Source organism: Macaca mulatta, chromosome X, assembly GCF_049350105.2.
Source record: "Macaca mulatta isolate MMU2019108-1 chromosome X, T2T-MMU8v2.0, whole genome shotgun sequence".
NCBI lineage: Eukaryota > Metazoa > Chordata > Mammalia > Primates > Cercopithecidae > Macaca > Macaca mulatta.
In genome coordinates this window covers 103715285-103731760 of record NC_133426.1, presented here as the reverse complement: position 1 = coordinate 103731760, position 16476 = coordinate 103715285, and the positions used below count along the sequence as shown (strand labels likewise).

The following is a 16476-nucleotide window of genomic DNA, read 5'->3' as shown; positions in this document are numbered from 1 at the left end:
ATAAATGATTTACTAGAAATATACAAAGCAGTTATGTTCTCCAAGCACAAGAGTTACATTGCACAAGCAGTTATTTTCTCCTTAGATCACAAGTTCATTAAAGAAAAGAACCATGACAGGTTACTAAAAATTTACAAACAGATCAGCATAAAAACTGAACCCAAATGCTTTTAATATCTTTGATGCTGTTACAGTTCATTTTTTTCTATATTGTTTTAATAGGTAATTATGGCTGCAACTATAAAAGCACATGCAATTAATGTAGTAATCATGGTATCCAAATTATGGTGACCACAGTAAAAAAAATTACTCTAAATGTCACTGGTCACATCACCATTATTTAGCGATGCAGACCCACAAAGCATTTCAAACAAGCATATAAACTAGATGCTAATACAAGTTATGAATATCATTTATCATTTTTAAATGTTATGAATATCAGTGGACCAGTGACAGGAAATACCTTGGTCAATATATACTACTCAAAAGACTATCCATATAGCTATCAGTCAAAAACATCTCCATGGGACAAGGCCAGACTCTAGTTAGCCTCCAAGAATCTGGGGATGGAGGCAATGTCTTTTGAAAAACTGAAGCACGAACCTACAGAAATACATATAACACGTAGCTTAAATGAGGAAACACATGAAGGGCTTTAAACACTCTGAAACACTTCATAAATCTAAGGTGGCCTTTTTAAGATTATCCTATTCTACTTATTCAAAGGAACTAATGTTGGTTCAACCAAACAGTCCTTTTCAAACAGATAAGCAGACAAAAGAAACTTGATTAACTAAAATGAAAAATGGAATCAAATATATGAGAAAAGGGCCAACATTTTATATACAGTAGTTAAGCTAATTTTTTTTTTTTTTTTTTGAGACAGGATCTCAACTGTGTCACCCAGGCTTGAGGGCAGTGGCACCATCTCAGCTCACTGCAGCCTTGACTTCCAGGCTCAAGAGATCCTCCTACCTCAACCTCCCTAGGAGATTGGACTACAGGAGTGTGTCACCACACCCAGCTAATTATTTTTTTGTAGAAACAGGGTCTTGCCATGTTGCCCAGGCTGATCTTGAACTCCTGGGCTCAAGCGATCCTCCCATCTCACCCTCCTAAAGTGCTGGGATTACAGGCATGAGCCAACTGCATCTAGCCTAAAGTAACTTCTAAACATTGATCATAATCTGATTATTTCCTCTTTTTCCCCTGCTGACAAGGCTATCTGGATAGAGGAAGCACTACCTCATAAAAAAAAATCCCTGTGTTATGCCACTTTAAGTTTTATAATGGCAACAGCAAATTCTATACAGAGCTTTTAAAGGATACATATTGTAGAAACTATATTACTTAACAACAAAAACACACAAAAAAAGATATCATGTAATTACCTCATTCTATATAAATGATCAAAATTTTTGCCATTGTTAGTAAAATAAACCAATCCAGTGTAAAAAATAATGGCTATACTAGTCTTAAATGTCTTACATCAAGCATCAGATTTTAAATCGATTCTTTTACCTGATTATATACATAGAGAAATATCCTAAATAGAAATATCCAACATGATCACAATCAAAATGCACAGCTAATGAATTTGTGATGCAAAATCATACATGAAATATACATCTTTTAACTTCTAATATCAGGATATATTATAAAATATAATGACCCATATTCATAAATATTGATATAATCAATTTTCAAAATATATGTCTAAACATAATACTAATATTCATGCTGTCTGTTAGACATTTCCAAATGCCCAAGGTAAGATGACTTGTTAATATTTCATAATCTATGCTTCAGCATTCATTAAACAATGAATTTAATCTGGCATGATGAAATAATGCAATTTATGGGAATGCACTGGAAGGGAAGGAACTGTTAAGATAGCGTTCCGAAAATGAATGGAAATTTAAATAACAAAACCTTTCAAAACATATACAGATACTCCTATCCAAAACAAGTATAATATAGAAGTTAGCTTGCAGTGTTAAAACATTAGGAAATGGAAAAGTAGCTACTCATTGGGCATAATGAATGTGAAATTAGAAAAGACTGAAATTGGTACTTTAATAGTGTTTGTGCTATTTTTAAAAGGTCACTTATAATATGCCATCATTAAATAGTTTCAGGTCTTATTTTCATCTGATTACCAAATGAGTTTTTCTACTTTATATATACTAGTTTAAAATAATGGCATTATTTTTACTCTGATTGAATTTAGATTTTTAACAAAATTATCACCACCATAAAACTAAATATTTTACAGTAGCAACTATCCTACGATTTCTAAATCCATTTTAAAAAATCAAATTGGAATACAAGAACGCAACGTTTTATCATCACGAAGCAGCTACTACAACCTCCAATAATCAATGTTTTGTCTCCCCCTTCTGGACTACACAATTATAAAAAGGAGAGAAAAGGAAAAGTAAGATTTAATCTTTTTTCACAGAACATATTCAAATAATTGGCCTGACACAAGTGTAATACTACATGAAGTAATTATTAAGATACTATTCTATAAATAAACTAATAAAACTTCAATTTATTAATGTAGTAGCAGCTTAACAGCCCACAAAGCATGCTGCCACACTTTATGGTATTTTAGGTATATTACTATTATTAGGTAGCTTATAGTAAGTAATACATCGATAACATTTTAAATTTATTATTTTAAGCCTGATCATATGTTTATACTTTTTTTTTTGAGACAGAGTCGCACTCTGTCGCCCAGGCTGGGGTGCAGTGGCGCGATCTCGGCTCACTGCAACCTCTGCCTCCCGGGTTCAAGCAATTCTCCTGCCTCAGTCTCCCTTATTACAGGGGCCTGCCACCAGACCCAGCTAATTTTTGTATTTTTAGTAGAGATGGTGTTTCACCATGTTGGCCAGGCTGGTCTTGAATTCCTGACCTCAAGTGATCCGCCCACCTCGGCCTCCCAAAGTGCTGGGGTTACAAGCGTGAGCCACCTCTCCCAGCCATGTTTATATTTTTAACAGAAACTTATTCTCAGTATTAACTTCATCATCAGCCTGGGAGAGGGCGGGGTTGGGGGTGGGTGTTCATTTGGCTCTGTTTTGAGAAAACTCTTACAATAGTCATTAAATTAGTGCTCATGATTCCCATGCTCCATTAGGGCAAAGAAGCATGCATTTGTATCTGACCTTCACTGTCATGGGCTTGTTTTTTTTGACTGAGATTATTAGGAACATTGCAAAAGGTACAAATATGACCTCTTAATTTTATGTCAGATGGTTTATCTGGTAAATGATACTACAGGCCACCAAAATCATTCATTTTTCTCTATCTTGGTCCACTGAATCATCTACAAGTATACTTGGCCTTCAATAGCTAGTAAAGATATTCAGGCTTCAGCTTTTAAGCAGGTAAATGTTATCAGAATGATCAGCAACATAGTCTCAGCAGCAATATACAGAGAGTACATTTAAAATGGTAAAAGCAGTAGTTTGAAACAGAGAACCAAATTATAGAATTACACTGCTAATGCTGTAAGAGCTAAATAAATGTTCTTGCATGGTGATACCTTTACTCCTGCTATTGTGATTCTAGTAATTTCTCCCTGATTAACATATCTAACTGAACTCAATCTTCTTTTACTCCAAACTTGGTCTTGTTCCTGACTACTCTATGAATGCTCAAGTCATTTTGGTCACCCATGCTTGAAATTTCAGTCATTATTGATTCATACATCTCTTCTGCCCTTTTAAAATCATTTGCTCAGGCTGGGATATTTTACTTCCACAGTCTCTCTCATCTAAACCCTCCATTTAGTTCCTACTAACCACATTCCAGTTCAGCATCCTTATTACTAAACTAGAGCAACAACCCCCAGCTTGATCTCCACGCCCTTATATCTAACCTCTCCAATTTTCACTGCTACATTTATCTTCCCCAAATACACCTTGGATTTTGTTGTTTCACGGCTCAAACCCTTCCAGAGCTCTTGGCTGGCTATTAAAGTGACAATTCCTCAACGTATCTCTCCTAAAATGACCTGAACCTACCTTTCCGAATTAACAACCCACTAACTATGCTTAACATATGTTTTTAGTCACCCTAACTCTTGGAATTAAACACCCCCATACTTTCCCTTGTTCACCCCACTCCACACACAGTGGCCTCTGCTATTCCTTCAGATACTCCAAGCACACTCCTGCCTCAAGGGCTTCGTATTTGACGTTCTCTCTTCCCTAGATATTTGCATGGCTCTTCTCATTTTCATTCAGGTCTCCGTTCAAATGTCATTTGCCCAAAGAGCTCACCTATCTAAAATACCACAGCCTGATCACTCTCTGCTTTCTCGTCTTTTTTTTTTTTCTTAATAGCGCTTACCTGTCATTATATTTGATATGTGTCATATTGTCTGTTTCCCCATCTTTTTTTTTTTTTTTTTTTTTTTTTTTTTTTTTTTTTGAGACGGAGTCTGGCTCTGTCGCCCAGGCTGGAGTGCAGTGGCCCGATCTCGGCTCACTGCAAGCTCCGCCTCCCGGGTTTACGCCATTCTCCCGCCTCAGCCTCCGGAGTAGCTGGGACTACAGGCGCCTGTCACCGCGCCTGGCTAGTTTTTTGTATTTTTTAGTAGAGACGGGGTTTCACCGTATTAGCCAGGATGGTCTCGATCTCCTGACCTTGCGATCTGCCTGTCTCGGCCTCCCAAAGTGCTGGGATTGCAGGCTTGAGCCACCGCGCCCGGCCTATTTCCCCATCTTGAATGTAAGTTCCATGAAGACATTATCTGTATAGTTCATCATTCTAGCACCTAGAATAATTCCTGGCACTAGTAAGTACCCAGTAACTTTGTGTTCAAGAAAGGAATGAAACTGAGTCCAGAGGGGTTTACAAGGTCACAGGGAATGAATGGGTAGTGAATCAGGATTCACACTCAGGCTCTTCTGAGGCTGAGACAAATGCTTTCCCCAAAAGCCGTTGCTGCTGCCAACTTATTAAATTACCTCTTATTTAACATTATAAGGTCTGGTCATTACAATGCTTGCTATTTTCCAACTATCATATGTAATCATATCAATTCTTACTTTTTGTCACAGAAGAATGCTTATTTTTCTACCTGTGGATAAATTATTCCTGGCTTGCAATGAAATCAAATCAGTCATATTAGCTGTTTTCTAAATCTGTTTCATGCATTGTTACTAAATAATAAAAACAATTTATTTTGCTTCACAAAATTCTGCAACACTTATTTAGAACTAGAAGCCATTGAAAAAAGTAATTCAGTTCTATCTCTACCCTACTCCAAATTCTTTGCTATTTCTAGAGATCTACAGAAAGATATTTTAGCATTTCCCATCAGACAGTATCTATACCAAATCCTCAACTATTTTATTAAATTTTTAAAATAATCTTGTCAATATTAACTTGAGATCATATATGATTTTACTTTTTTCCTCAAAGCCCAGCAATAATCCACATCACATAACAAATAGCTTCCAATAAACAGGCAAAACATTCTCCTTCCAGCATCCAGCTGAATCCTTCCCACCATTCTTGACCCAGAATAAATCCCATTTTTCCCTTTAAATCTTCAAATAGCAAACATCTTGAACATTTAACAACAACAAAAAAGGCAGCTCATAGTCTTATCTCATCTTACCATGTAGTGTTTATGTTTTATGTCTTTCATATCAAGCATTTTGTAGAATTCAAGACATTTAACAAAAATGTAATTCAGACCTACTATTTGCAAGATTCTTTACATGTTAAATATATTAAACATAAACAATATACTTCAAAAATATCACAAATTTAGTATTATTCTCTTCATTTTATCAATGAAAAGACTGAGATTCAGAGAAGTAAATTATCCAAGGTCACACATCTAGTATACAGCAGGGACAGAATCTGAAACCAGGTCCATTTGCCTCTGAACCCATGATTGCTACCAAAATTTGCCTTCCTTCATAGAGTCTGTATTGTGGATATACAAAGACTCATAGTATGTGAGAGAGTATTATTCAAGGATATAAATTACTACAGGCATAAAGTAAAATAGGAGTATTCTAAAAGCCCTTAAGGAATATATGAAGAAATAGGAACCATAAGATAAAGTTAAGAGTGACTCCCTAAGAGTTAAAAATAAAGTGCTATAGGAGTTCAGATATATTACTTTATGTGGAAATGGGAGGGCGGATCAAGATCAAGATAGGCTTCATGGAAGAGCTGTGGAGGACGGCTAGAATGTTGACAAAGGAAAGAAAACATTCCATACCAAAAAGATCCCTTGAGCAAAGTCAGAAGCAATACTGCCTGAGGCTAAGGGGGTGGTTTTGTTCAGGTAACAGGCAGTTTCCCAGTTTGACTTTTAAAGTACAATTCATATAGAATAGTGAAAAGTAAAGACTGATGGTAGCTCAAGACCAGGAGGGCCTTCAATGCCTCCATTTCTGCTTCTAATCAACATTGGATAGACAAAGGCAAAACAGGCCTATGCTGACCTCCTAGTTCACTACATATTCCATCTGTCGGATTTCAATCTGGCTTTCATATCACTCATTTTTGGACCAATGTGTGTAATCTCTGGGCAACTGCAATACTTAAAGTGATTATTCTAGAATTTCTTTTTGAAACACCTCTATAAATTTCCTCCCTGCCCTTTGTATCAACGAATAAATCTCTCCATCTGTTGAAGATTAATGAGATCGTGATGCAAAAGCCCTTTTGTACCTGATTTTCACCAGTGATCTTACATATTGTTTTCTTATTCCCTTTAGTTGCAGAAAACAAAATAAAACAAAAAATTTTTCTTCCTTAAGACAACCGTCCCATCTAAACTCTAGAACAAACCCCTAATCATTTCCTCTAGAAGCTAATTCCTATAGTTTCTTCCCTTTATAGCAGGATTTGCAAACTCAAATGTGAGGCGGTCCCAGATAAGACAATGGGTATGAAATAGTTTACACTATGGATAAAAACACGTAACTCATTATACTGTTTTTCAAAACACTCTGGGAAACATATACATATGTGTATATACATATATATATATACACACCACATATAGCCTGCTGGTCTGCCATTGTGCAACCTTTACTATATTGCATCTTCATGTCCTATCTTTATTCTGTTTACCTGTCTGTCTTCCCCATTAGACCTAGTTTCTTGAACGCAGAAGCTATGTTCATTGTGGGAAAAGAACATATAAATGATTTATTATAATAAAATATGTTAAATATAACAATTGAGCTATAAACATGGTGCTATGGGAAGGAAGGAGTTATCTAGAACAGCTTTGTCTAAGATTGACAGGAACTTAATCTTGATGGATATTTAGGAGCTTGGTGGACACACTAAAGAAGAAAACGGCATTCCAGCTCAAAAAAATACAACATGTTTGATTTAAAGGTATGAAAGAATAAGGTATGAAGGAATTGCCAAGTGTTCCTATACAGATAGAAGGCAGGCACCAGTAAGAATGACGCTGGAGATGAAATTAGAGAAGCAGGCAGGGATGAGATCACAAAGGACAACAGGGAGCCATTTGAAGGTTTTGAGGAGCTAAATACAGTAGTCCGTCTTTATCCACAGGAGGTATGCTCCAAGATACCCAGTGGATGCCTAAAACTGTGGATAGTTTTGAAACTCTATATGTAGTATGTTTTTTCCTATGCATATAAACCTATAACGTTTAATTTATAAATTAGGCACAGTAAGAAATTAACAATAGCTAATAAAATAGAACAATTATAACAATATACTATAATGAATTACGTGGGCTGGACGTGGTGGCTCACGCCTATAATCGCAGCACTTTTAAGAGGCAAAGGCAGGTGGATCGCTTGAGCTCAGGACTTCGAGACCAGCCTGGGCAACATGGCAAAACCCCAACTCTACAAAAAAAATACAAAAATTCGCTGGGCATGGTGGAGCACACCAGTAGTCCCAGCTATTCTGGAGGCTAAGGTGGGAGGATCACTTGAGCACGGGAGATCAAGAATGCAGTGAGCCAAGATCGTGCCACTGCACTCTAGCCTGGGCAACAGAGTGAGACCCTTTCTCAAAAAAAAAAAAAAATTATGTGAACATGGTCTCTCTCAAAATGTATTATTGTGCTGCACCTCAGGTAACTGAAACAGAAAATGAAACTGCAGATAAGAGGGTACTGCTGGAGCAAGATCTCTGTAACAGTGTAGAACATGCATGGGTGAGAGACTGAAGACAAGGAGACTGCTTGGTAGGCTACAGCAATCACATGGGTGTTAAATGATGACAGTCTGAACTAAGGAAGTTAACAGTGTGGGTGATGAGGGGAGAGAGCTGGTACCAAGACTAGAAATACAAGCTGCTTCCAGCCCATATTAAAATAAGCTAAAAATCTCGTTATCTCCCCAAACTCGTTATTTAACCCCACCTAGCCTCCAGTTTACTACAAGTTCTCACTGACTCACTCAAAAATCTCCTAGGTAGCTTCCCGAATAAGTCTCTCTATCAGAATCCAGTACTTCTTAAAGTGTGAAGTATACTTCTCAGACTACCTTAACAGAATCTCTGGAGGTGCTAGATAAAAATGCAAATTTCTTGGCCATATCCCAGGCCACCTGAATCACAGTCTTCTTGGAGCAGGACAAAATTTGCATTTTTATGTACTTTCCAGTTTGAGAACCATTAGCCTAATCCAGCCTATGCACCTATCGAATTTATTTTTCTTAAACACTGCTTCCATCATGTTACCTCCTTGCTCAAACTAATTTATAATTTGCTGCCTGGACTTCAAGACCCTCTTTCAACTTGATTTTTTACTCTTTCCAATATACATTCTTTGTTTCAACAAAGTCAACCTCATCTCTCACTTCCCTCTTCTCTGCCTCCACACACATGGTTTGGTTCTCTTTCCAGGCCTTTGCATTTAATATTACTTCCAGAATCTCAGAGCTTCTCCATAGTCTCTCCTCCCTAGCCAAACCCCAGGCAGCATAACTAACTATTCCCTGAAAGCCCAATTTAAGTGCAGAAATTTACACAGATTTTTCTCTAATTACTCCAACCTTACTTCTCTCTCCTACTTATGAATTCCTATTACATTTATAGTCAGCATGCACAATTTAAGGTTTGATTATTTCAACACATATCAACTAGGTCCTATCTCATTCTTATTTTCCAGTCATCAGTGCACCTAGAATAATTCTTGGCATATAATGAGCACTAAATAAATATTCGATTTTTGAAATTATCCTGAAAGGATGATGGCTTTTCCCCCTAGATGTCTTGTGAATTTAAAAAAAAGTAAGATAATGAAAAGAAGGAATCAATTTTTAAAAGCAAAACAAATACTTCACTATTCTAGATACCTCAGTACTCAGTGATGTTAAAGATAATGTTTCCTACCACCTTGTTCTCTAGAGAGTGCTTAGTCATGAAGATAAGGTAATTACAAACAGCTCTCAATCACAATACGGGCCACTTTGGGCGTGTTATGTAATAGTGTATCATGTAATTATAGCACTGAAATATAGTGCCTTGAATATAAAACCTTTAAATGACAGCCACGGAAAGAACCTTAAAAGATAATTTGAGCTAATCATTTCAATTTATCCATTTAATAATTGAGCCCCAGAGAAATTACATGACTTGCCCAAAGTAGCAAAGCTGATTAGTAGCATCCAACAAAGACAAGCATCCAGGCCTCCCGACTCTATGTGCTCAGTGATACTGAAATCAAAGTGACATATTTTAAAAAGAATTCCTGTTAGCATAAACCAACATTTTAGGATTCTCCTCCTGATAAAATTGAGGTAAAACATACAATGTCATCAGAATCATAAAGACTGACACAGGCATACTTCAAAAAAAAAAAAAAAAAGGTGAAAACTTCTAAGATAAAATATACAAGCATATTCTAGTTCTAAAACATCTCCCAAAACCACAAAAAAAAATACTTGCCCAGGCTAAATTTTAATCACCTGATCATAATATTCATCTCACTGCTTTGGCAAAATATATACCAAAAGAACCAAACATATAAAATACTACAAGCAAAAATCACAATTTACAAAACCACAGATTTATATCTCAGGGTAAAACACATCTTTTGTACTCACCGTCACTTTACTTCCAACTATCTGCATGCAGTGGTCAACGAAGAGTGGTTATGGTGTAAAAAAAAACAAACAGCAACAATATTAGTAGTCAGAAGCTTTTCACAGAGGTTAAGTGTTTAGTAAATTAGTAAATAGCTAACCCTATTTATATTTTTGATACTTCAGATATACAGGCTAAAATAGATATATCAATATTAATTTCTACTATGTTTCAAAACTGTGTAAAGTCTACAGAATAAGGATTCTCAAATAAGTGATAATTACTATTTGAGGATTTTTTAAATGTACTATATAATGGGCTTCTCATATAGTATAATCTAAACATCAAGTTATGCAAGGTTAAGTGTAATCAGGCATCAGATTTTTTTACCAGCTCATAGCCCCTGAAAAAATTATCAATAGAAAATTGTTTTGTTTTTTTTTTTCCAATGTTGCCTTTTCTTTTCTTTCCTTCTTATGGCAGGTATACTATCAAGGTTGAAATAGTACAACTTCTTATGGCAGGTATACTATTAAAGTATTTTAGAATATAAATGTTACATTTAAAGTCATGCATTAAGTTCAGACGTAAACTTTAGGTTGAAAACAAGTATTTTTTATTGTTATGAATTCAAGGTGTATAATACTGTATTATACTTGAAAATTATAAAAAACATTGCTCATTATTCTAGTTTTCTGGGTAATTCTAGCATTTCTATTATAAGATCAGAATTTTCTACATAACGTGAAGACAAAGAAGCATTTTACATCTAAACATGCACATGTTCAGAAGGAGGAAATAGTTCAAAAACTGCAGCTCTAATTGAGCTTTCCTAATGGATAAGTGATAAAAGAATTTCTGAGAGGCAGAATTGTGTTTAAGAAAGCAGGAAGTAAACTCATAGTCCTAAACATAATTTTATGCAAAAATCCAAATATAAATCAAATCACTGTTATCAGATTCCCACTTGAATATCAAGCAGTGTCCAAAAAACAGCTAAGCCACAATACAAAACCATTAATCCGATAGCAGTTATTATCAAAATGTGTTCTATTTTTCAGCTAGTGCTTTAGAAATAAAAATCAAATTTAATTAAAACCCCAGTAAGAATCCTATGCTGAACAGGATATCATAAAATACAAAAAGATAATGACAGTTTCCAAGAAAATTATTTCAGAAGAATCCATGAATCTCAGAATAGAGAAGCAGCTTTCTTAAATATTCATTCAGTAGACTATTTACAAGCAGTGATTATTTAGTTGAATAAAAGCCTCTTTGGTGCCATTAACAGTCTTCTGAATTAAAAGATATGCTATTGACCTAAATTATTTCCTCCCACCAAAAAGACAGAGGTCGTATTTGTCCCTTGTTTATTTAGCACAGACATGAGACTAAAAAAAGAATGTGAGCCTGCGTTAACAATTAAAGCAGGTCTATACTCAGTGAAACAACCAGAATATGGCCCATTTAATGATTCATTTTCGCTGCAAAATAACTTCATTTAGCTAAAGCATAAACAGCAATAGATAAGATTTAGTACCCAACAGAAGCTAAGAGAAAATATTTTGGCCATGTCTGGGTTCAACTGTTTGATCATATCCAGACCATACCTGGAAAAGACCTGAAAGAGTATCTGATAATGACAAAAGCAAAACCATAATACATGTATACACATAGACATATAAGTATACTGCAACTTTTAACTACTCATTATACAGGTCAGTCTAACAAATCTGCAGGTGTAGCTGGCATCACTATTTTAAATTATTTCCTACTGAGATTAAAAAAAAAATGTTGCCTCTCAATGGTTCACATGTCTCAAAAAATATAACTTTACATATTTTAAAATTTCAAAGATTACGATTTAAATTCAAAATAAACTAGTCTCTTGATATTCTAGGAATGACACACTGGCATTTGACAAACTAATGTTGGGACTTCGATGGATAACTTTTCCTCATAAACGTCTATATGTGCTGTGAAGTGCCTGTGAGATCCCTTCTAAATTACCAACATATTGTTTCAGGATTACCAATCAGTAGGACAACTTTTGCAATATTAACAAAGCTTGGTTTTCCATTTTTTGAAAACATATGCTGGTGTTTTGAAAATATAGACTCTTCCAGGTTATTTGTGGTCAAATTATCTACATGTACCTATTACCCTAGGTCAGGTCCATAACTACGCTTCCTACAATGAACAATGGACACTAAAATGCAGAAAGGAGGTTCTTCTCCATCCCTCTATTTAAAGGTCATTCATCATGGACAGAGTTACTCAAATTTTTTCCTTTAACATTCACACAATTTAACATTCTCTATTATGGGACTTTAAGAAGAAAAAACTAAGCAATAGTTTTTATTATTATCTTATGGTTTCCTTTAGAGTCTCCTTTTCCATGCTAATTTTAGCGAAGTTAATTACACTACAAAAGACTCTTGTTTGCTTTAGAAACAAGTCTTGACGACATATTGGTGTATAGCTTCATTTTACTTTTATGTCCTTACTCAGGAACCCAGGAGCATGATAGATATTTCTATCTAAAATTTGGTTTTAGATTCCATACAAAATGACTAATGCAGGTGTTAAAAGGGAAAAATGTACAATTTATGTTAAAATTTAACTACAATTCTCACATGTTTTACATGTGACTATAAAACATTTTTCCATCAGGGACTCTAGCTCTTAACTTTGTTACCTCAAAATGAAAGCTGTGACTAAGAAAGCATTTTCATAAAGTAGTGGTAACTATCATGTCTACTCTAAACGTAAACTTTAGTGTTGTGATAATGAAAAGGTCAAAAGATTATTGTTTGTCACTGAAGGCCAACGCTCTCACCTTCAAAAGGAAATTACATAAATAATTTTTGTGGTTTTAATGATAGAAAACACAGTACTAATTAATGTCTTTCCAAGGTGAGAAAGCTCCAAAACATGCTTGTCAACAGGCTTTCTTCCATCATAATATCTGGGCCATGAAAAATATTAGCAAAAAAATGTATACTCCTAGAAATCTTATCAAAGTCCTGTGCATATTTCAGGTACTCATATGTACACTGAATGAAACAAATAAAGGCCATTAAGTAGTTCTGATTTTGAGGCTAATGCCTTAAACATAGAATTTTCATGTCTTTTGAGAAACACTGAATTTCCATCTTTTGAATAATGCAATTCAAATGAGCTCATCTAATATTTATCCAATTTTTTGCATTTTAATCTGAAAAATGAGTATATAACTTGAAGTGTGCATTTCTTTGGTCACTTGAAGAGGAAATAATATGAGAATAAATGAAAACAAGTTCTGCACAGAAATCAAGTAATAATCAAAAGGTCAAGGAATAAGAGTTTCATATAATCATTATATTCAGTCCCACTTACACAAACAACAACAAATGAGTCACAGACTCTAACAAAATCTTATCATTAAAACCACCACATGATTATTCATATATTATTATCTGTACTTTGCACTCAGATTCAGACATATAGATTTACTAGTGTATCAGCCTTTAGGTATTTGAAAAATAACACTGAATGTACATCCTGCATTTCCTAAAGCATTTTACCGTGAACAATAACTTGAGTGCAAAAATGAGAAGAGATTCATCAGAATTTCAAAGTAAAACCCTATGCATCACCTAATTCTATTGAAAACGACGCTCATGGCAAATTTCACTTATCACTTGAAACATATTTCTGCCCTTGGATACCAGAAGCAAATTAAAAAACATGCTGTTGCTCTGCTATGGTGGAGCTGCAATGTGTTATGTTTAAATAGTTCAGCATTCAGATGTAGCTTGCTTAAAGTACAATATAGAATCAATACAATCGTAGAATTCACGGCAAAATGCATTAGTAATTGCCACTGGAATTGCTGTACTGAAATAGCATTAATAGGATAGCCAAATAACTTTAGAATATATTTTTTCAATGAAGACCTGTTTTCTGCAATAGTCAACTTATGAAATTTAAAACGCATGAACTAAATGTGTACGTGTGTGTACACATATATGTATACACACAAAATATCACATACACACACATACAGTGGTTTTATGAACTCTAGGTATTAAAAGCTTTTTCTTTACAGAAATGTAAAAGATGCATTTTACTATTTCAAAAATACAACTTTTTTTTACCCAAAAAAAAAAAAAAAATCAAAGCTTAAGACTATATTTGGATGTGCATTAGGAAGTGAACAGAGCAAAATACTCCACTAAAACCAAAGTTTCCTATTAATAACAAGTCCTTTCAATGAACTTTACTTTCAAGTCTTGGGACTCACAAACAGATTTGATTAAAGCTCCTATTAGGTGACATCCTTTACTTTAAATGAAGCTATACAATAGCAATTATGAGGCAGCTTACATAGTTTGCATCATATAAAATTAAGAAAAAAGCTAACTGTTAATTAAAAAGTACTGCTCTAAGTTTCATGCAAGTAGACACCAGACATGCAGCTTTAATGTCAACTGAAGCTGTGACTATGCTAAGTTGTGCCTTCTTCAAAATCCGAAATTTTCATCTAACCACATTTGGAGCAGAATATCTGCAAAATGCAGTCAATTTTCAGTATGTACACAAAAGCTCAGGACTGGATTGGATTACCTCAGAGCTTTATATCCTTTGTCTAGCTTATAATAATGGAAGTGTCTCATTTCTAATGATGAATAGTTTAAAAATATATATTTAATACTAAATGTGTAATACATATATAAATTGTTTTCTGAACAGTCTATGGAGTACAATGAGGTAATGTGAAGAGCTGAGGTTTGTTTATTTTTAAGCAGAATGATGCTAAGCTCATTGCTCATTCTGTTGGTGCTAGAAAAATCTCCCTACTTACAGATTTGGCAGTGGCAGAAATATACTGGACAACCATCTCACGTTTGGTGGTAAAATCTTTGTTTCGTAAAGGAGCTTTTTTTTCTTCATTAAGGTTCATGTCCTCCTGTAAGAAATAACATTTACTGTGAGCATTGATAAATTTCCACTTAAGAGCTTCAAAAGTGATTAATAAACATTAATAATTTCTGTGTCTTAAAATACTAATTCATGTGGTGACTAATGTCAAAAATCCCTTTCTGGGATACTCCACTATTATTTTTCACTCTAGATACCACAGTGTTGTGTAAATTGTACCATGTATTTATGGTTCACATCTCTACCTAGCCAACTACTGAGCAGAAAGAAGAAAGTATTTTTAAAACCATTCCACAGAATAAACTGGCAGTTTATAACATAGATATACACAATATCTATGCTAACAAAGCTCTTTATTTATCTTGATAGCAAACACACACACAAAATGCTGTTTGGCATATGCTCCCTTAGGATCGCTATTATCTGAGAAAGCAAATATAATTTGCAAATTGGCAGGGTCTATATATCTATAATATGTCACTGAAGAAAGTTCACAAGAAGTTGTTGGATTTGGAAAAGAAAAAAAGCAGAAACTGCTGTATTGCGGTAATAAATGTCACTCATTAGAGGGAAAAGTATTCAGTTACAAGAACACATTGTTTTGAGGTTCAATAAACTTTAATTCAATTGGAAATCTACCTTTATTTTGTGATATATACATTTATAACACTTTGACTAGACACATTGTTTTTGTTCATTTTGAAATTCATAGTAATCCTTGTGACATATGAACACACGCTTGACAGGGTCACAAAACCAAGTTGGAAATGATTGTGCTTCAAAATGCAACACCAAATGAAAAGTCAACCTACAGAATGGGTGAAAATGTTTACAAATCATATGTCTGATATAGATGTGTACCCAGATATACAAAGAACGTTTACAACTCAATAATAAAAAGACAAAAGTCCAACAACAAATGAGCAAAACACTTGAATAGACATTTCTCTAAAGAAGATATACAGGCCGGGCGCAGTGGCTCACGCCTGTAATCCCAACACTATGGGAGGCTAAGGCAGGTGGATCACGAGGTCAGGAGATCAAGACCATCCTGGCTAACATGGTGAAACTCCATCTCTACTAAAAATACAAAAAATTAGCCAGGTGTGGTGGCGAACACCTGTAGTCCCAGCTACTCCGGAGGCTGAGACAGGAGAATGGCATGAACCCAAGAGGTGGAGCTTGCAGTGAGCCAAGATGGCACCACTGCACTCCAGCCTGGCAAAAAAAAAAAAAAGAAGAAGAAGAAGAAGAAAAAAAGAAGATATACAAATGGCCAATAAGCACAGGAAAAGATATTCAACATCATTAGTCAGTAGGGAAATGTGAATCAAAACCACAATGAGATACTACTTCACTTTTACTAGGATAGCTAGAAAAAAAGAGGAAAATAATAAATGTTGGCAATGAATTGAAGAAAGTGGAACCTTCACACATTGCTGGTGGGAAAGAGAAATGATACAACCACTTTGGAAAACAGTCTGGCAGTTCCTC

At 34.9% G+C, this 16476-nt stretch overlaps 1 protein-coding gene across 5 annotated transcripts in view; it reads right to left on the bottom strand.

Moving 5' to 3' along the window:
- Positions 1-16476, bottom strand: part of DIAPH2 (diaphanous related formin 2) — a 918351-nt gene that overhangs the window by 830579 nt on the left and 71296 nt on the right. For 3 of the 5 annotated variants that reach the window (XM_077988110.1, XM_077988113.1, XM_077988111.1), the window contains 2 exons: positions 14906-15010; positions 10080-10100 (listed from right to left, as the gene is read on the bottom strand). In XM_077988110.1, coding sequence (XP_077844236.1) covers positions 10080-10100; positions 14906-15010 — 126 coding nt within the window. The remainder of the gene's footprint in view (positions 1-10079; positions 10101-14905; positions 15011-16476) is intronic. The other 2 variants (XM_077988112.1, XM_077988114.1) reach the window with 1 other exon arrangement.